The sequence below is a fragment of the Miniopterus schreibersii genome (assembly GCF_964146895.1).
Source record: "Miniopterus schreibersii genome assembly, chromosome: X".
Lineage (NCBI taxonomy): Eukaryota > Metazoa > Chordata > Mammalia > Chiroptera > Miniopteridae > Miniopterus > Miniopterus schreibersii.
In genome coordinates this window covers 14,277,970-14,300,489 of record NC_138104.1, presented here as the reverse complement: position 1 = coordinate 14,300,489, position 22,520 = coordinate 14,277,970, and the positions used below count along the sequence as shown (strand labels likewise).

The following is a 22,520-nucleotide window of genomic DNA, read 5'->3' as shown; positions in this document are numbered from 1 at the left end:
TTTGTGCTCCTGAAGCTGAAACCAGGTTAGCATAAAGATTGTAAAGCTACAGGCCAAACACTGTTTCCTCTGAACCAGGGGCTGGTGGTGTGTCGTGCTCTAATTGCCTGGTGAAGAATCATCATTTTGGTCTAATGGTGGGAAGTCAGCTCAGTCGGCAGAGAGATGAGGGGTAGGTGCTGGTGTCCAAATTAAAGAGTATTGGAAAATAAATATTATCTCTCTCAGACTGACTTTTTCTTATTTATAAAATAAATTATAATACTTTAAATCCGGTGTCTACTTGGCAGCCTTCTGTATTCATATGTATACCAAGTGTTAAACACAGTTATTGTTGGGCATCTGAACTTTGTTTTTCTTTAATAGAAAATAATGCTGCTATTAAACATCTTTGAAAGTGAAAAAAAAAAAACAAAACTGATGAACAAAATAGATTCAGTGACGTGGAAGCATGGATAAGACTGACAAATCTCAGAGAGAAGGGGGGTGGGGTGGGGTTGGGAGAGATTAACCAAAGAATTTATATGCATATAAGTATAACCCATGGACACAGACAATGGTGTGGTGAGGGACTGGGGAGGGGGGTGGGTGCGGGGTGGAGGGGGTCAATAGGGATAAAAGGGTATATCTGTAATATTTTGAACAATAATAAAAAATTAAACACTTAAACTATGCTTCTGATAAGTGATGAGAATATTAAGCAGCTATAACATTGTAAGTTTCATTCTACCTAAGAGGCAGCCTTAGAGATCAGTATCCATAAAAAATGAGGGGGGAAAATCTAAAGACCAGGCACAGCATTTCAACTAATGAGATTGTCTGGTAAATGGGGTCATGGGCCCCTTCCCAGGCTGCTCCCACTCCCCGTCCCACCCTGTGGGAATATTAGCGAAGGCCATCTGTCAGCGCACTGTGAGACCTTGGGAACCTGGCTAGCAACTCAGTCTAAGCCAAGAAAGGGCAAAGAGAAACTGCTTCTAGATGTGAGCCTAGATTGTAAACAACTAGTGTTTTTAATCTCACACAGCTTGTGCAGTGGTCACCCTCCCACTGCATGCCCTCTCTGTTTTCTGTACTCTCTAAAACCTTATGCTGGGCAAGTCTGGGTGACAACAGCACCAGCTGGCCGCCCCCGGTGTGGCCCATCCGCAGGTCGGGTGAGACTTAGCAGGACAACTTCACCGGTTGGCCGCCACCGATACGCACATAAGTCCTAATAAACCCATGACTTTCACAGCCAGTCCTCCAGGTTATTTTTTTTGGAATCCAAGAACAATATACTGAGGCTTTCTGGGACCTCAGCACTTTGCATAATAGAGTTCTTGTTTATATTACTTGTAACATGGGAACCAAACAATGGTTGTAGGAGTTTCTGATCTTTACGAACATGCTTTAAAAAAGTAAGGCCTTCATAAGGGCCAGTTGAGGAACCCTGTCCCAAATATTCAAAAATAGTTTCCTGTACTAAACCAAGCCACCAGAGACCTGGGTCCTGGACCACATATTTTGGTGTCATTGTAGAAATATTCTTACTCAAATGAGTTGAGATGTTGGCCATCAGTTAACATTTAGGACCATTACAAGATACATACCTTTGTTTAACTTACTGAAAAGACAGGGTTTCTTCTTTATGAGAATGCAAATAAGTTTCTTTAGGGCTTCACTGCCAAAAAATGTTCTTCTCCACCATGACTTGCTGTTTATATGACGGACACTGTAATTACTATGACTGACCACATTACCTTCTCTGTGTGGCCTGTCAGGTTTCTCAGAGCTGATTCCTGGCCCAGGTATACACAGCATTTGGGGGTATCAACCTCATTTTAGGTACTAATTTCACCCAGAAATTTTCTCATTTATTTTTAAATTACTATACTGTATATTTTTTCATAAATCCTTTTTGGAACATGATAGGATAGAAATAAAACAATTGTTGGGGGAAGGGGGAAGGCTACTTGTACTTCTACCCATTCTTGGCTAAAGTGATTCCTTGAAATAAAAAAGGCACTATGCCATGAACTAGTGACTTTCCAATAAATTGCACAACACTTGGAGATCATTTGACAAGACAAGGCAAGATGTTATAATTTTTACCCCTACCATTTATGACAAGGTAGGGAATGGACGACTGTCTTCCAACTTCTTGCCAGCTCAAGAGAGACAGGTTCAGGGTTAGTTATAAAGGCTTTAGAATTCTTTGGAACAAGAGTCAGAAAAAGAAACCTTATGACCTTAGGCCTCTCTTTTTGAGAATCATGTGAAATCTATATACCCAGAAAAATGTACGTACCACAACTTGCATTCAACTTCTGGGGGGGGTGGTCCATAGATATCCTCCAAGTCCACTTACGAGCCTCAGGTTAAAAACTCCTTTCTAGAAAATGGAAAGCTTAGACACCAGCCACTAGAGCTCAGAGCCTACATCCTGAGAGAAATCCTGCGTATTACGTGATTTTCATGTAAAGGTTCAAAGATCAGTGGGGGATTTAAGGATAGCTCCTGGTCACATTACTTTGTAATAAAATATTCACACAGTGGTCACTGCCTCAAAATATCTGGCTTTGCCCATAGCCACTCCACATGATCACTCTGTATATAAAGCAGTATAGCCCGGCCGGGCGTGGCTCAGCGGTTGAGCGTCGACCTAGGATCCAGGAGATCAGGGTTCGATTCCCGGTCAGGGCACAGGCCCGGGTTGCGGGCTCGATCCCCAGTCGAGGGCGTGCAGGAGGAAGCCGATCAGTGACTCTCCCATCATTGATGTTTCTCTCTCTCTCCTTTCCTCTCTGAAATCTATATATTAAAAAAAAAAAAAAAAAAAGCAGTATAGCCCTGCCTCACCCGACCTCTTTATCAAGTTTTCTTTTTCCTCAGAGGACCTCCCCCCACCTAGGATTTGTTGTTTGCCTCCATTGACTAGAATGGAAGTTCCATGAGGGCAGGGTCTTTGTTTTGCTCATGGCTAGACCTGTGGTGCATAAGAGGCACTCAAATATTTGTTATATAAATCTTCCACAGGATTCTCTATAACAGGCTTTGGTAAAAGTTTTACTGGAACTCAAGTCATGTCCGTTCATTTACATATCATCTATGGCTGTTTTCACGCTATAGTGGAAGAGCTGAAGCGTTGCAACAGGGTCCACATAGTCTGCAAAGCCTCAAACATTTGCTACCTGGTCCTTTACAGAAAGTTTGCTGACCACCAGCGGCCCTCATTTGGCCCTCATTTCTCAAGCTAACTCCTTTGTACCTAGAACAGAGTAGATGCTTAAAAATAGCTATCACTACATATATACAGATATGCTACTTCCAACATAAATCATTTTTGCACAGTTAAATTCAAAGTATTTTCCATCCTCAATGTATTTCTAGCAGAGCCACAAGCAAAGATTACCTGGGCTCAATAATTTGGGGAATAGGGAGAAGAGACACTATGCTAAGTAGCAGCAAACTTTCTCTTTCAAACTCACAATCGTGTCATCTTTATAATGTGAATGCAACATGACAACTGGCAAGCTCTTCCCTGATATATTTCAGACAAATGATTTTGAGGCAAACCATAGTTATTTTGTCAATGTCAAAAGAATTCTAAGATGTATCATTTCCTTTTATGCCAGGCACATTATTGGTGCTCAACAGTCACTGAATGGATCACTCACCCATAAATAATTACTGCAGTCATCAAATTTTGCAAATTACAATTACCTGAAAAGGAACATCAAGATTTATATCCCTAATAATGGCCCCCAAAGATGTCCACATCCTAACCCTCAGAACACATACATAGGTTACGTGGCAAAGGTGAATTAAGGTTGCAGATGGAATTACGATTGCTAATCAGCTGATCTTAAAATAGATTGATTACCTTGGTTTATCCTGATGGGTCCAACGCAATCAGAAGAGTCCTTAAAAATGAAAGATTGAGGCAGAAGAGGTGGATCAGAGGGAGATGTAGCTATGAAAGGAAGGCACAGAGATGCAATGTTGCTGGCTTTGGAGAGAGGAAGAGGGGCACAAGACAAGAAATGTGGGCAGCTTCTAGTTGCTAGTAATCCAGGAAAATGATTCTCCCCTAGAACCTCCAGAAGGGAATACAACCCTGCTGACATCTTTTTCTTTTCTTTTCAAGATTTTTTACTGATTTTTGGAGAGACGGGAGCGGGGGAGAGAGGGAAGCATCAATGTCAGAGTATGCCATCAGTTGGCTGCCTCCTGCATGTCTCCTACTGGGGAATCGGGCCTGCAACCTGGGCATGTGCCCTGACCAAGTGAATCAGCAACCCCTTGGTGCTCAGGACAATGCCCAACCAACTGAGCCACACCAGCCAGGACAACTCTGCTGACTGCTGACATCCTGATTTTAGTCGAGTGAGATTCATGTGGGACATGTGACCTATAGAACTGCAACATAGTTTGTGTTGTTTTAAGCCACAAAATGTGTGCTAATTTGTTTCAGCAGCAATAAAAAATGAATATAGCCCTCTGACTAAATAAAAATTATATCCCTTTGCCAATTCTAGAATATATTCAGCATTGTCAAACCCTTTAAAAATTATAGCCTTTATTGTTAATATGAAAAGCAAATTTAATTTGCTTGGGTATCATTGGATCCAAGGAACTGAAGAGTAAGTGGTAATTCTTGGCATGATTTCAGCCCACTATTTACTCCAGGTACAGAGGTCAGCAAACAGATTTTTCATATCACTGAATGAGATGTCATTCAAAAACATTACAGTCCATGGACAGAAGGGAGAAAAGGCTAGGAACCTTACTGAATTATCTCTGCTAAGTTATTTTGAATAAGCAATACACACAATGATACACAATCATTTGAGAAAACTATTGTTTATTTAGAAAAAAAGGTTACACTGGTAGAATTCAGTAGATTAAAATTTTTTCTTTTAAAAATGTCACTGAAACTTTTCCAGACGAAAGTTCAGCAATACAAAGTTCCTCCAGCTGTAGAATTAGAACACAACTAACTTTTGACACCCACTCCCCACCACAGATTTGTCTGACATAATTACAGGAAAAAATGGCAAGGGACAAGTGAGTGCTGGTAACTTTTTCTTTTTTAAAACAGGTTTTAATGTCATACAAGTACTTATATAAAGTGATCCCTAAGTATTGCATTAGACACTGCTCCCACTTTGTTTTTAGTGACTAATATTAAAAACAGGCCAAATAATAAATTAAAAATGAGTTTTAAAATGAGGTAAATTCAAAATGGTTCAATAATTGTTTATTTTCAGCTTCAAACAATAAAAAGGAAACATTTCAGATTTATTTAAAAAAACTAAACCTGAAGTGAAATTCTGTACACATGAAACCTTATCTGCTTCTTGGAAACTATATGCAGCACATTGTGCTAAAAATATGGAATAGTTAACACTTTCAGCCATTTACTGAAAATAAATATGTAGAAACTAAGCAACAAGTTAAATACAGTAATGTACAACTCAACAATTTTAAGTTTTCAGCATGGAGCAATAAAGCAGACAAATGAATAATTTAAGAAGATGCAACTGGGCCCTCTTCATTTGTGATTCTTGGCAATCTACTCAGGACACTAAATTTCTGGTCACAGCTGAACCATTCCATTCCAATCTCATCTGAAAGAAACAAAGTGATTATATTGATAGATAAAGGCAGAAAGGAAGGGAGGAAGGAGGGAAGGAGGGAAGGAGGGAAGAAGGGAAGGATGACAGGAGGGAAGAAAGAAGATGGAAGAAGAGGAGGAGGTAAAAAGGAAAGGACGGAGGGAGGGAGGTTGGTTTAACAAAGAAAGAAAAATCAGTGAGTTCCATCAATAACAAAGGCTTGAATTAAGTCCCTAGATCAGGATGAAATATCTGTGTATTTCTTATTGCCCTCTCTCAGAAACCATTAAAGATGGGCACACTATAACGACTTTAAAATAAAAAACATTGAACATTTTATCTGTGAAAGAGGGATGAGTGGGAGAGGGGAGGAAGGAAAAAATGAAATAGAAACAAGTAAAACATTTCTCAGGAGCAAGCAATAGCTTGTCAAAAGTAAACAGAACACATAGCAACAAAAAGGAACCAATTTTACATGATCAACAAAAAAAGAGAAAAATGACATCACATTTTTCACAAGGGCATGATTTTAATAGTGACTTATATTAAGATGCAATGTCTGCTAAATTATAAAAATTGCTTTAAAAATATATTGACTTAATTATACTCATTTCCTTTCCTTTATGTATTGACATTTTTCAAATACTGCATACTGAAATAAATTCAAAACATAATCATTACAACATGTGGCAAATAACTTATCTGCCTAACATTTTTCTCATTCATTTTTAAACTAATGCTTAACGCATTAAACTTTATTGATGAAAATACTACATTCACATATTTCATAAAACCAGAGCTAGGAGAGCCTTAGAAAATAATCACACTTGCATGAAATGCTGACAAATAATTTACATATCATTTTCTATACAGCATTCTGTTCACACCATGTATAATCTTGATATCATAATTATAATTGTGGATACACTAATGTTGAACTTACAATTTTAATACTTAAAAATCATTGTTCCTGTCCATAATTGATGAATGGATAAACAAAATATGGTACACATTCATACAATGGAATATTTAGTTATAAAAAATGAAGTTCTGATACATGCTATATCATGGATGAACCTTGAAATCATGACATTATGTGAAAGAAGTCAGACACAAAAGATCACATATTTATATTTTTATAAAATGTCCAAAACAGGCAAATCTATAGAGACAGAAAGTATATTAATCATTTCCAGGGGCTGGGAGAAGGGGAGAATTGGGAGTGATTGCTAACAGGTGTGGGGTGATGGAAATGTTCTGGAATTAGTGGTGATGGTTATATAACATAGTGAATATAATAAAAACCATTTTTAAATGGCAAGTTTTATGTTCTGTGAATTTTATCTCATTTTTTAAATGGCAAAAAAGACAATGTTCCAATCAAGAGTATCATGGTATCAGTATGGTCATAACTAGAATAAGAAATGGGTTCTCAATCATGAAGATGTCACAACAGGAGAATTACTGAGCAAGGGAAAATTTGGTGACATATTTAAGGGCATATTAAAGGATAAAACTGCTATTGCTGTTAAAACATGTAAAGATGATCTTTCCTAGGAACGGAAATTAAAATTTTTACAAGAAGCCAAAATCCTCAAGCAATACAATCATCCCAATATTGTCAAATTATAGGAGTTTGCACACAAATGCAGTCTATCTACATCATTAAGGAACTGGTTCCGGGAGGCGATTTCCTCTCCTTTCTGAGAAAGAAGGATGAACTAAAACAGTTAGTGAAATTTTCATTAGATGCTGCTTCTGGATGGCGAATTTCGAGTAAAAATTGTATACACAGGGGCCTTGTTGCAAGGAACTGTCTGGAGGTGAAAATAATGTTCTGAAAATCAGTGACTTTGGAATGTCTCGTCAAGAGGATGGTGGTGTATATTCATCTTCTGACTTAAAGCAGATTCCCATTAAATGGACAGCACCAGAAGCTCTTAATTATGGGAGATATCGTTCTGAGAGTGACGCATGGAGCTTTGGCATCCTCCTCTGGGAGACCTTCAGCTTAGGGATCTGTCCATACCCTGGAATGACAAATCAGCAAGCACAAAAGCAAGTGGAAAGAAGATACTGGATGTCAGTCTCTCAGCAGTGTCCAGAGTGTACTTATAAAATAATGCTGAAGTGTTGGGATTACAAACTTGAAAACCACCCCAAGTTCAGTGAACTTCAGAAAGAAAACCGCCATCAAGAAGAAGGTCATATAGTGATGAAACAGTGCCAAACTCAGCCTTCAGGACTCTTATCTTCCAGCAGAATAATATTTTCTTCTCACTATCAATGAGATTATACCACATTAAAACTTTTTTCTAATTAACTATTTTTTTTTTAATATGGGCCACTTTTTAAAAAAATATGCTTTTTTAATTTATTTCAGAGAGAGGAAGGGAGAGGGATCGAGAAATAGAAACATCAACGATGAGACTCATTCACTGACCGGCTGCCTCCTGCACGCCCCCTACTGGGCATCAAAAATAGAACAGTGACCTCTTGGTTTATAGTGATGCTCAACCACTGAGCCACTCCAGCCAGGCAAATATGGGACACTTTTAATCACTGTAAATAAGAAAGCACAGGCTCTAAATGCAATGGATCGCACAGATCTCTTTTTCACACCTAGGACTGTTGCTGTTTCTCAAAGGGCTTCTACTTCAGGCTCAGTTCAGAGTTTGCTGTCCTCCATCCTGGAAACCTCTACTCTATCAGTGCCATAAGCTTCATTGGTAATACCATGTTTGCAGGACACATTCTAACAAAATGTGGCCCTCCACTGTGCTAAGACAAGATTATCTTTGTAAACATCACTTTCTATTAAGAATTATCTGGCCCAGCCGGGTATGGCTCACCAGTTGAGCATCAACCTAGGATCCAGGAGATCGTGGTTTGATTTCTGGTCAGGGCACATGTCCTCGTTGTGAACTCGATCCCCAGCAGGGGGTGTGCCGGGGGCAGCCGACCAATGACTCTCTCATCATTGATATTTCTTTTTCTCTTTCTCTCTCTCTCTCTCTCTTCCCCCGCCCCTTTGAAATCAATAAAGATTTTTTTTTTTTAAAAAGAATTATCTGGACATCCTGCCTTTTTTTTTTTTTCTTTTTTACTTGCTAGAAATAGGCCCTTGCTAAATTAATAACACTCATTTGCCTATGTTCCAACATGCCCTCCTCCTTTGTCAGCACATCAGAAACCTGCATGAAATGGCATCAAAGAGCACCCCTCAGGCGTGTTATTTTAGAGAGACCAATGACAGCAAGAAACAAGTTTGAAAAGTAGGTTGGTCTGGAGAAAAGAGCAGCTAGACTGGTGATCAAAGTAGAGAAGATAGATAAATAAAAAACCAGCCTTCTTTATCAGAGGTATGCTTTTATAAACACAAACACACACACACAAAATCTAATTTTATTATCAAATTCACCAAGAAGGTTCTAAGAAATGTTTCAATAGTTCATAGATTCCTCTAAAAGAGCCCTCTTGGTGGCAAAATTTGCTTTAGAGAAAATATATGTCCACCAGATTAATAGATTATTTTTCGTTAAGCGTCTTCACCTCAATGAAGGCATACCAAAATTTAGTTCATTTTCACTGGTGACTGAAGCTGTCAGGATTTCATGATGCTAGTTTACTAGTTCTCCAGTTCTCGTTCTCTCTCTCCCCCTTTTCTCTTTCTTCCCCTCCCTCTTTCCCTCTCTCTCCCTCTCCCTCCCTCCAAGTAAAAAGGCATATACAGATGAAACAGATAGCTAAAAAGTCAAATGAACATTTATGAGGAAGAAAGAAGTTACAGGGACAGCCATCGACTTGACTCTTTTCATTTACCCCTATATTGCTACCTAGGAATTCTTAACACATCAAACACACTTCCTGGGATGTTTCATGTGAGTAAAATGTTACCTCAGTTAAAACTGGGATTTTGTTGACCTGAATCTTAGTGTACCCAGAGGTGACTCTCAGGAAAAATGCATGTATCGGGGATAGTCACACTCAGGAGTAAATGTGGCACAGGAGCCTTTTTTAAGTGCTCATGCCTATGTCCAGATAAAAAACAACACAGCACCTTAGTGAATATTTGGTCTACCTTAAGTGGAAGTAAGAAATAGAAAATTTCTCCTGTTTTCTCCAACTTTTCAGTGCCTATGAATATCAGTGCACAGAACTCACACCCAGTTCTTTTAAAAGTATAAAGGATTTCTATCTCCTAACAAAACCTTTGTACACATGGCCTGGCTGGTATTGCTCAGTGGTTGAGCGTCGACCCATGAACCAAGAGGTCACCGGTTCAATTCCTGGTCAGGGCATATGCCCAGGTTTCGGGCTCAATCCATAGAAGGGGGCGTGCAGGAGGCAGCAGATCAATGACTCTCTCATCATTGATGTTTCTATCTCTCTCCCCCCCTCTCCCTTCCTCTCTCTGAAATCAATAAAAATATTTTTTTTAAAAACTTGTGTACACATCCAATGATTACTATATACAGACCCAAATGAAAACATAATAAACCTGCCCTCAAAAAATATGTTGCAGCATACAAAGCAACTTCTTAAAAGTATACTATCAATCAAATGCTGAAAATAAACTGAACCTTCTTTTGAGAGAAGAGAGAGAAAAAAGTCAGTGCTGTTTCTCATCAATCCCAAAGAAATATACTTAATACTTCTGTACATAGCTCTCCATGTAAAATTAACAGAGTTGCTGAAACCTAGCAGGTAATAAAGAAAAATACTTGGCTGTTTGATTAGAAGGAAGGAATGAAGTTTATTGCCTTTAACAAGATCACACTCTAAGGACAGGGACATGTAACATACTCATATATAAGTAAGAATCGGTGACTAGGACTCTGTAGGTAAGCCCACACACAGGTAAGCAATGGGAAACTACTGAGAAAGAAACTTAATTAAACACTCTCTAACACATTACCAGCATCTAGGTACAGGGGTCTGGAACCTTTTTTCTGCCAACAGCCACTTGGATATTTATAACATCATTTGCAGGCCATACAAAATTATCAACTTAAAAATTAGCCTGCTCTATTTGGTCAAACATTTAATTAACTCACCACGAATGTGATGGCTGGAACTGCTTCTCTTTGGTGAGGCCTTGGAAGGGCCAAACCAAATGATTCCGTATACAGCCCGCGGGCTGGATGCTCCCCACCCCTGATCTAGGACTATGCCTCTACATGGCAACAGTCCTCAAATAAGTACTGAGTGCTTCAGTCCAAGCATGGACTGAAGAAACAAGGTTCCTAACAGTAATTGCAAAATCAATTGTTTACAGGGGTTAGTATATAATGGAAACCAATGAATGAGCTGGGTGGGGGCTAACTGAAGTAAACTACATAAAAAAAGACCCACCCTCTATATAAGGCGGGGTGGGGGCAGCACCCAGGCAGGTCTAGCTGATTGCTGCCATAGAGAAATCAGGACACAATGTTGCCAGATGTCCCAAGTTTCCAAGAGACACTGAAACTCTGATTTGTCAACTCTCCTGATTTTTAAAGGTGACCACTTTTTTAAAATGTTAAATATTGTGTAAGGTCCAGAAGGTATGTCTAACAAGCCACATTCTGCCCAAGGACTGAGAATTTACAACCTTGGGTTTAAAGCATAAAATAATTAATTAGGTTACATGTATGAGACTGGAGGTGAGAGACAGACCTGCAAAATATATTAGGCCTTGTTGGAGTGGAGGATTAGAATAGGAATGCAGTATATTACAAATACAGATGGAGAAGATATAGCTAACTGCTAATGTTCTTTGAAATCAAGAATAAAGTCCAAGATTGAGCTTCTCAAAGTCTCGGAGAAAGTTTCGGTTTAGTATAGCATCTGGCTCTAAAGGGGCTCTCAATGATTTATTTGAGCTCAACATTCATCAATTGAGGACCAAAGGTAACAAATTAAAATTGAGAAGCTAAAGGATGGTTCTAAGAAGAAAATTTTAATTGGCAGGAATTTTTAAAGATTAAACTAGGCACAGACAATAATGGGGTGAAGGCCTGGGGAAGAGGGTGGGAGCAAGGTGGAAGGGGTCAATGGGGGGGAAAATGGGATGCCTGTAATACTTTCAACAATAAAGATAAATTTTAAAAAAAGATTAAACTAAAGGAAAGGTTAAAGGCAAAGCAGCTAGTAGTGCTCAAGGAACTAAATCAAGGAGAGATGAGGAATTTGAACAAAGACTTTAGCAATAACAAGTAACAAGATACAGAGAACAAGCAGAAAATTGTGCTGAGACAAGAAAAGAAGACAAAAGACTTTGCAGAGAATTTAATCTGGGTCACATTTATACCTGTATTTTCTTAACTCTAATGCAATCATTTTAATGATTCTGAAATCAGGGTGATACTTAGAATGAATGTCATTTCTCTATTCACCCTTCTCAAAAAACAGTTCTAGAAACCAATGATTCTTAAAATTAATGACACCTCTGAATCACAGAAATGTGAGATACACAGCGGCTCTCCTTTCTGTAGAATGTAAAATAAATAAAAAACATCAGGAAGCAGCAGACTTGAAGTAGCCTAAAGTTAAATGGTGCCAATCCGAAATGATGAGGCCTCTAAAGGTAAAGGAAGAACAACGGAAAGACCTGACCAACCCCAGAATATATCCAATAGGAGGCAGCTGTAAAAAGGAAATATCAACCAGAGCCTCACAAAATTAAGAGTCTACCCAAGAAGAAAGTACAGTACATAACCATCAGCAAGAAACTGAACAAGATGACCATCGCGCTAAACGAATCTGAAAAGGTTATCTGAATTGAGAAGCTATGCTACAAGACCACCAGCCTAACACCTAACAACAAGGCCAGCCTTTTCCTGCCTTGGGTCTGGAGAGCTCACATAGAGGGATGAAGTACGAATAATCCATGGCTCATGTGAGGAACTCAAAGGAATCTTTAGCATAACTTTCACATACCAAAGAGTAACACTTAGGTACCGAGTAGGGAGAGATGAGTAAAATCACAGTGAAAGGTGTCGGTTATGGCTGGTCCATTCCTAACAAAGATATAACAGGTAGGTCTTTTTGTTGTTTTTAATAAGACCATGTGAAAGCAAAAAGCAAAATGCCAAATGAAAAGAAAGGTTAAGGTGAAGAATTTTTTTAAAAAAAGATTAAGAGTTTATAGTTCACTAGAGAAGATAGCTAGTTGTTGGGGCAGGGGATGACTAGAATTGAAGAATGGGCAATAATATTACTTCTAGAATATTTCTACTTTTTTAAAATTCCTAAATTTGAAATGCTCTCTCTTAACTCTCATTTTACCCTACTCTACTACTTAGATAACAAGCACAGAATAACAAAGCAGAAAAAGTACACCACGAGTCAGGAGGTAACCTATCTGGCAACCTCAAAACCCTGCTTTGCAGCCAAAATAACTATGACAAATCTATACCCTAAAGCTCATACCCTTATACAGAATGGGCTCTCAGACATTTCTAACTCTTAAAACAACTGTAAACAGCCTTGGTTATCTATATGGTTTTATAAAAGATTAGCAGCAGCAAATAATATTAGGGGGAGGGTACAGACAGCAAGCATACTTGATATCATTAAGAAGTGATAGCTAATATGGAAGCAGGAAAATGGACTATAAAAAAAAAAAAAAAAAAAAAAGAGTCAACAACTTCAAACACAGCCATATCAAACCATTAAATGTAGAGGGCAAATCATCCTACATACCTCAATAATCCTAAGGCATCACCAAACAATAACTATTTAGATGATGACCTGAGTGCATGCTCAAAAAAGTCTATATTAGGTTGTGAACACTATCCACAAAGACAGTGGACTACTGTCCACATACAATTTATTTAAGATGGTTAAAACACTTTTAAAATCTTGCATAAGGCAAAACTACCTTGAAAACAAAGTTGCAGGTTTTAAATTCCAGAACTAAAAGCACAGGCCATATTTTTTGGCTTTGCAAAACTTGGGCACTGCTAGAAAAAGAGACACAAAAACTTAAAAATTTTGAACATGTCTGCATGAACAGGCAAAAAGAACAGAGAACATGAAAGCGCAAGGAGACCTACGTTTAAATATTGGCTGTCAGCTAGAGTCTCTGTCACTCTCCTCAACTTAACCTTTCAAAGTCTCAATTTCTTCACCTGTAAAATGCAGATGCCATGACCACCTACAAGGCTATAGGCACTTTAAAAAGGTAATTAATTATCCAGAGAAGATGGGAATGAGTGGTGAAGAGAAAGCCAGATGTTCTTAAATACATCTTGGTGCTAAAAACAAACAAACAAACAAAAAAAATGCATAGCTAATCAGCAAGCTTATAATGAAAACAGCTTAAAAATAACTGTGTATACCCAAAGACCTAGTCATTACATTTAGGTGAAAAATTCTAGTTGTACTTTGCAAAATGGATCTAATTTCTTCAACATTATCAGACCTCATTTTATAAAATTTTTCTTTAAATGAAAAGGAGGTGAGAGAACACTCACCTTGATGGAAAGTCTTCATTATCTGTGTTTGTCCGAGGACTTATGAGTAGATGACAAATTAAGGGGAAAACTAGGGAAAAAAAGAATGGTGTCTCATCTTTTAGTATAATCCCTTAGCTTGCAGGCCTACTTGCCTCTGACCAGCCTGGTAGCCTCAAACTCTACCAGCTCTGCTTGTCTGCTGCATCATCTTGCCCTTCAATTCCCCATGCTCCCAGCCCAAGGGACTCTGTTCTTTTTCTTCCTCTCAATGATAACACAGCCAGAAGGATTCCAAATCCCTTGATGGCATAAAACAACCTCAGTCAACAAAGAAGGTAGAAAAAAATAGATCAACTCTCTCACTTCCACATTTCTTACATTTGAGAGGATTAACTGGAGAGACCATTTAAAAGCTAAGAGGCTCTTAAGCATTTAGAGCACGTACTACAAGGGTGCAATTCTAAACATGAACAGTATCAAAGCTTTCCATTTCACTGATTAAAAGCATCAATAAGATGAAAAGGATATTGTTTCTTCTCTTCCTTTCCTCCTGAACTGTCCCGTTTCTCTTTCTTTTCTATCTTTTCTTTATCATGCCTGGACTCCTATAAGGAATGGTGGAATTAGTTGGGGGAGGGAAAACCAAATAAAAAAAATCAGCTCAAAATCCCTTTTCAATCACCCACCAGTCATAAATTTTTCTTCAAAAACTTATTTAATATGACACCAAAAGCACAAGCAACAACAAGGAATTGGACTTCATCAAATAAACACTTTCATGCATCAAGTAACGCTATCAAGAAAGTGAAAAGACAACCTACGAAGTGGGAGAAAATATTTGCAAATCATAGATCTCATAAGGGTCTAAGTATCAGATTATATAAAGAATTCTTACAACTGAGCAACAAAAAGACAAATAATCCAATTAAAAGTGGCCAAAGCATCTGAATAGATTTCTCCAAAGAGGATATACAAATGGCCAAAAAGCACATGAAAAGATGCTCAACATCATTAGTCGGTAAGGAAATGCAAAATCAAAACCACAATGAGATGCCACTTCACACCCACTAGGATGGCTCTATAATAAAAATTTTAAAAATTTAATTTTTTAAAAAGAAAAAAATGTTGGCAAGAATGTAGAGAAATTGGCACCCTCGTGCATTGCTGATAGAAAGGTAAACTGTGCTGCCACTGTGGAAAACAGTTTGTGGTTCCTCAAAAAAGGTAAACATAGCATTACCATATGACCCAGAAATTCCACTCCTGGGTATACACACACGAGATTGTAAAACAGTTTTCAAACATATACTTCATAGCAGCACTATTCACAATAGCCAAAAGGTGGAAAACGCAAAAGTCCATCAAATGACAAATGGTCAACAAATGTGCTAATATTCATACAATGAAATATTATTTAGCCATATAAAGAAATGAAATACTGATTCATGCTACACCATGGAAAAATCTCAAAAACATTATGCTAAGTGAAAGAAGTCAAGACACAAAAGGCCACTTTATTATATGATCCCACTTATATGAAATATCCAAAATTGGTAAATCCGCAGAGACAGAAAGCAGATTAGTTTTTCCAAGGGATAAAGGAAGCAGAAAATGGGGAATGCTGCTTAATGGGTATGGCGTTTTCCTTTGAGGTGATGGAAATGTTTTGGAACTAGATAGAGATGGTGATTACACAACATTGTAAATATACTAAATGCCACTGATTGCATACTTTAAAATGGTTAATTTTAAGTAAATTTTAACTCAATTAAAAAAATATTTAAAAGGAGCAACCTCCCCTTTAAAGCATATAGAAATTTTTTTAAACTATCACCTTATAATTTTCCAAAACTGCTTTTAACAACTATAAATTTAACTATAAATATGTAAAATACACATATTTTGAATATACAACATAATAATGCTTTGTAAACACTTGACACTTTAGTAATGACTTGCTTACTTAATGACAGATGTATGAGATGTATTTTTAATACCATCCATTAGTATCTAGGAGAATGCAAACTACACTTAATGTGAGAATCAAATACAAATTACAAACACATAAGGTTATTGGGAGAAATATTATAAAAATGTTTAAAATCACAATTAAACATTTTTGACTTTATGGTATTGTAATGATCGAGGAGAATACATGTAACCATATTTTAATCTCATAAATAAAGAGAAATTAAAAAGCATTGTTGGTGGAGAAAAAAGAAAGCACAAAAAGAAAGGATGAAACTCAATGAACAGAAATAGGTGGGAGTGGACTGGAGAGAAAAGGAATTTGAGAGGTAAACTAATTCTACCTCCCAGTAATTTGGGACTGAACTGGCTCGAATTCCCCAGATAACCTGCCCTCCCCTAATGTCTCATCTTTCCCATCCCAAATAATTAACAAAAGACTATTTGGCTACAAAAGAACCTCAACATTCGCTAAATTTTCAAAGGCTTAATTTTCTAAGAAAAGTATATTGTTCCTTTGTTTTCCTAATTTACCTTTTTGCCACTGGAGGAGATTTTATCCATCTTTTCAGATTTAAAGGAATCACTGCCTTTTTCTTTGCCTGAAGATTTTGACTTATTTTTTTCTTTGTCTTTCTCATTTGGATAAGGAGACTCACATGGACTTTCACTTTTGTGTTTTGAAACAGCCACTAAAATTATAAAAGAGAATCATGAAAGTTGTTTCCAATTCAGTTTGACAATTGCTTCAAAAGTATTGATAAGTCTACCTACTTGTTCCATTTTCCTCTTTTCGCCTCTTGGTTAAGTCTGGTAGCACTTCACGGTCATTGTTTGAATGATCCTAGAACCAAGAATTGTGAACTACATTGATCAAGAGTTTATGTTTTTGTTTTAAAGTACTACTTCTATACAAGGGCACAGCATTGTAGAATATTTGTGGTAGTTTCACATACTTGGTAAAATGACATGAAAGACAAGCAGAGCTGGGAGAGATTATTAGGCTGAAGATCCTTATTACTGTAAAGATTCAAACACACTTTAGGGTGAAAATACCAGTTAAAACACTAAATAACAGATTGCCATGCAACAAACTAGTACTTTAAAACTAGGCAACAAACATACTTTTGTACATGATAATGAGCTTTCCAAACTAGTTTTAAAAAATTACAAACCCTTTTCCGCTCTTTCCTGTCCTTTTCATCTTTTTTCTCTCTTTCTCTGGATCTTTCCCTTGACTTGTCCAAATCTTTCTTGTCCATTTCTCTCTCCTTACTCTTGGACAGTGGTGAAGGAGTATGATTAAGGTAGAGCTGTTAAATTAAGGCAACATTACTAAAGATTATTAGTTTTCCAGTATTGGTATCATTTGCTTGATTGTTTATGTAATGAAAGACAATTGGTAGTTAGACTCAAAGTCAAAACTGGTCAGCTGTCTGGATTATAAGAGGTAAAATAAAAGAGCATGGCACAAATTATGCAAAGACTTCAATTCTTGGCCTTATAAAAATTATCAGTTCATTCCTGCCTCGACTGAGAGTCATTAGTAAATTCACAAGCTACAGTTCCTTGTATAGCTCTATTGTGAAGACCTATAACCACCATTACAAGAGTCCACATGTGAAAAATAGTGACTAGACTTTTCTCTACTTTAAAAAAATTACAAACCTCTACATAATCATGGAAATTTTAAGTAATTATACCATCTACTGATAGGCAATCAATGACAGTGAGCAAAAGTATAAAGCCTAGCCATGACTACTAAGTCTTTTCTGCCTCAGAGTACACCACGCATAGATTATCCTAAATTATTTTTACGAATATAAAGGCTACATAATCTCCACTCTGAAAGCACTCAAATTTCTATCAAATAATCACAACTAACTGTGAAATTTGTCTTACTAGTTCTAAATAACTCAGAAAACCATAGTCAGCTGAGGATGATGAGATGCCTCAAAGACGGAAAAATGATAAACTGATGTTCTCCTCTGCCTCTTTTTTTCTCTGCCAAAAGGCCCACAGGCAATAAAACAGCCAAAGATCAAGAATTTTCTAACTCTAAATAATTAAGAGATAACCTTACTTATGCAAGTGGTAAATACGGAAATCCATTATAAAAGACATTATTGAGGAAGCAATCAAATACCGAACCTCACAGCATTTATAACTGTGCTACAAGCTTATGTTTAAGACATTAAAAGTATTAGGCAGCAGAATACTGAATATAACTCATTACATAACTACACAATTCTAGATATACCTTAGCAATGAAAAGAATAGTGAGTCAGAAGTCAAATATTTTTACACAACGAAATCCTTTGGTATTCAAAGGAATACATGAAAAAAGACAACCATCAGTTTGAGAATTGAAGAAACACATTTTTTAACACCACCAAATATTTTCAATTCAGCTGGCTCAGAAATAGCAATGCAGAAGTAGATTCTTTAAAATTTCAATGTTTAAAAGTTGGTGATCAACTGAAATAAAATATTCATTAATAACAAAGAGCAAGAGAATGAGAAACAGTCATAAAAGTGCTTGTGCAAAATGTACTCTTGCTGGGTATAATACACTAAATGACACTTCAAGATTTTCTGTATATGAAGTGTATTCCTATATTACTCATGAAACTGGTAAGACAATGGAAATAATATATTGCGGCAATACTCAAAAAAGATTTCTCTAAAGGTATTGCTTAATTCTCCCAATAGAAGCAAAAAGGTTTTTGTTACAAATAAGCACGCACGCGCAAGCACACACACACACACACAAGAATGAGGTTTTTAACTGTGCCTAACTTGAATTCTGTTCTGCAAGACATTGAGAAACCTAGAAAATTTTAGTTTAGAAATGTACTCAATTCTATTCCTTCTTTCTACCCTTCTAAGAATAGTTCTGATCACAATACTCTTTTCCACAAAACAAAGTCTCTCATTACCTATGGGATAAAATACATACTCTTTAGCTTAGGTATTCCAAGCTCTTTGCAATCTTTGCACAATTATATCCTACTAGGGAGCACCCAATGCACTTTATGCTGTGCCTACTATGCTCTCTAACATCCTGTCCTTCCCAGTTCTCTTCACCAAAATGGTCGTTCATTTTTACCTTAATCTCTTAAAATCCTACTTAGCCTTAGAAGACGGCTCAGAAGTCATCATCAGTACAACTGTCTCTCAACTCTGCAGCTCTTTTTCTGGTGAACTCATTTCATATTAACCTTTTCGTGACAGGTATTCCCTGTTAAATTCATATAATTTACTTTTGTCCATAACATAGTTTCCAGTATGGTAGGGGAGCTAATGTGTCTTTTCTACTTTTACGCACTTACTAGTGGCCTTGTAGACACACAGTGAGTGCTCAATACATGTCTGCCAAATAAAATTAATGATTTGTTAAATTGATCTGCATGAAGCACTGTTGAATTTTGTTTTTTATTTGCTTTTATTGACATTAGGATCATTAGGTCCAAAAAACAATTTGATTTTCAAAATCTCTTTCAGAGAATACTGCTACATTGACTTTATTAAGGCTACAATATATAAAGACAGCCTCACTTACAGGCTTGGGTTTGGTTGTAAATCCTTGTTTTAAGATGGTAACAGAATTAAGAGCAGCATTCTCTTCTGAGGTAGTTATTTCTGCCCTCCTAAATTACATCGAACCTAGGTTAAAGGAGCATGCTTTTCACACATTCTTTATCAAATGCAGCTAGTAGGACTGCTAGGTAAAAGCACAACTGACCAAACGGGAAATATGCCAATTGGAAACTGGGGTGGAAGGTGAACTGACAAAATATTTGGATATTAAGCTAGATTTTTCTTCCTTTAACTAATCCTACTTGAAAAGCCAAATCCATGTAGTATGTTTTACCATGGATTAGCAAGTGAAAACAGTAATTTAATTTTAAAAAGAATATCCCAGAGCATAACTAAAAGGTTAAACTAAAGCAGGGAAACAATTTTATATGTACAAGTGACAAGACAGAATGAAAAAAATAGACACACGTCTTTCGAGTCCTCTGAAAAGTAAAAGCTACCCCAGGAACAGTAAGTGTATATAGATCGATTTTAGAGATCATTCAAAGTCCAGTAATTTTTTTTCTAAAACATTCATACGCTATTAAAATTTCCTAGATACATAAAAATGCAACTACTATGCAGGCCAGTAAACTTTGGATGCTTTACCAAAGTCCAAAGGCCTAAAACTATTTCAAATATTTACTGAACACTGAATAATATTGCCAGGTACCATACTAAAGTACTAAGGATCTGAAAAGTGGTATGAGTCATATAATTTTTATAAGTATATTCATATGCCACTTTCAAAATTTTCTGTTTGACTGTGGAATAAATCTATTGAATTTTAAATGCCCAAAAAGTCACCATCATTTTTTTAAAAGCGAAGAGATGGGAAGATTGGCTTGAATAATTATAATTTTAAAAAACAAGACAAACATACTAAAGGAGTTAGGAACCCTGCCAACTACTGTTGAAATGGGTGCCAAGAATCAAGGAACCGTAATTTCTTTTCTTGTAATTTTTTTTCATTGTGGTAAGAACACCTGAGGAACCTTAACTGTAGTCCAAGGTTTGATACTGACAAGTTATATGCCACTGGGAAAGGAAGAACTTCTTCAATCTCTTAGTCAAAAATACACTACAACTGCCCTATCTACCTCATAGCACTGTAATGAGCACGAAATGAGATAACATATGTTTCTCTCACATATGTTTTATTTTCAAAAGGCTTTCACAAATGTAAAGAACCATAATCTTCATTGATTAGAAAACCCAGTTAACTATAACAGCAGGTTTCAAACTGCTTCAAAGTATGTTTCAGGAAATAAATACTCACAAGGTAACATTGTAAATCCATGAATTTAAAATAGCCCACACAAGCCACACTGATGGTTAAGACTGACATACAAAATCCCAAACTGGTTGTGAAAACCTACTATATTGCAATACATATTTAATTTAGCCAATAAAAAGTTTTACTTTAAAAGAAAGCATTCACAGTACAGCTGATACTCTTGATTAATACAGTATATTCTAAAAACAATGCTACAATTTTAGGACACAGGCACATTGGCTAATCTAAACTGTTAAAAAGTAATGCTTATTTGCCCAATATCCACAGACATTTCATTGTAAAGCTATATATCTAAAAGCAGTTGGTACTGTCAACTGGCTTTGTTTCAAAATTTCATTTTGTATTGGTCCACCAGTAAGGAATCATACTTAGCAGATATATAAGAGGAGGCAAAGTATATCAAAGTAAAGGAGAGTACAAGTTTTATAATAAAGACAAAATAACATGAACAATGGACAATTCAACTACAATAATGAAATGAACTCTGTAATAAGATATACAAACTGCACATTATTTTTAGTAGTAGTACTACTCAAGAAAGTGGAGTAATAGGCAAGAATTAATACTGACATGTAAACACAACCATCAAGTTGAGTATTCCCCTCCAGGAAAATGATTAGTTTACATAAACCATATTTCTTGATATTATGCTACAACTACCAAAAAGGTAGCTCAGCATAGGTAATATAAAGAATTTTATGGATTGAGATGGGCTCAGTTTTTAGGATGGTTATGTGAATGCATCAAATTTATTTTTTGCTCTTTCGGGCTGTCTAAAAAAAGTCAGAAAATAGCCTGACAGATTTAAGAAATTATATAAGCCTACTCCCCAAAACAACCAACAATGTCTTCCCCAAACCTTAATTTCCAGATTTTGAAGCATAAAAGGGTAATGCATAACACAGCAAGCAAGGAGAGATTATAGAAATGTTGCCATATTACACACATTTTATAACAATCTCATTAAAAGGGACCATTGTCATCCATTGTTTCAATTTGTGATAGGTATTTTTAAAGGTTATCCTACTAGCTTACTGAATTTACTAAGGCAAGGGTATCTACTAAATAAATGAAATAAAGAATTTTTTTGTTTTACTTAGGCATGATGATTTTAAAAGACTCAAACCTTTGCTGAAGACTCCTTGAGTTCGATGAGACTGTCCTGTAGAAAATGAATGGAGATGACAGGTGAGCTGGCATAGTTCTCAGAACCCAGAAGAACTTTGGGAAGTATGGCTGTAACCTGGAAATAAACCAGCTACTTCTTGTGAGGATAAATCTCGTGATGCCACTATTATATGAATAGCAACAATAAAAAAGAAAAGCAAAACCATGTAATGGAATTGTAATGTTAAAAAACTAAATTATATGTATTCGATGTAACAAATAAAACTTTCTCTGCTCAGAATTTAAAAATAAATGTCAATGCCACATTTTTCATTACACTGTAAGTTATAGGTAATGTTAGGAGGCTTAAGAAATCAAAAGATTTTTTTCCTACAAAAAAAGTTTAAAATAGTGGAAGTCACTGTGGAAGAACAACACTATCTTATATTTTCATAGTTTTTCTTTAATTGGGAGGTTTCAATTTTTACTTTACTGTGGCTCGAACATAAATAAATATTACATTTCATA

The 22,520-nt window shown here is 36.5% G+C and overlaps 1 protein-coding gene and 1 pseudogene across 12 annotated transcripts in view; one reads left to right on the top strand and one right to left on the bottom strand.

The window, feature by feature from the left end:
- Window positions 1-4,838: 4,838 nt before the first annotated feature.
- Window positions 4,839-22,520, bottom strand: part of THOC2 (THO complex subunit 2) — a 100,613-nt gene continuing 82,931 nt past the window's right edge. For 5 of the 11 annotated variants that reach the window (XM_081124830.1, XM_081124831.1, XM_081124824.1 and 2 more), the window contains 5 exons: window positions 22,012-22,047; window positions 17,185-17,322; window positions 16,784-16,853; window positions 16,544-16,701; window positions 14,518-14,646 (listed from right to left, as the gene is read on the bottom strand). In XM_081124830.1, the coding sequence (XP_080980956.1) occupies window positions 14,533-14,646; window positions 16,544-16,701; window positions 16,784-16,853; window positions 17,185-17,322; window positions 22,012-22,047 (516 nt within the window). In that variant the 3' untranslated portion in view covers window positions 14,518-14,532. Of the gene's footprint in view, window positions 5,613-6,115; window positions 7,881-14,059; window positions 14,106-14,517; window positions 14,647-16,543; window positions 16,702-16,783; window positions 16,854-17,184; window positions 17,323-22,011; window positions 22,048-22,520 lie in introns of those variants that run through there. The other 6 variants (XR_013997954.1, XR_013997955.1, XM_081124827.1 and 3 more) reach the window with 5 other exon arrangements.
- LOC308551628 (tyrosine-protein kinase Fer pseudogene) lies at window positions 5,724-7,876 on the top strand (annotated as a pseudogene). Its single transcript has 2 exons — window positions 5,724-5,741; window positions 7,017-7,876. The product of its transcript is annotated as a tyrosine-protein kinase Fer pseudogene (transcript).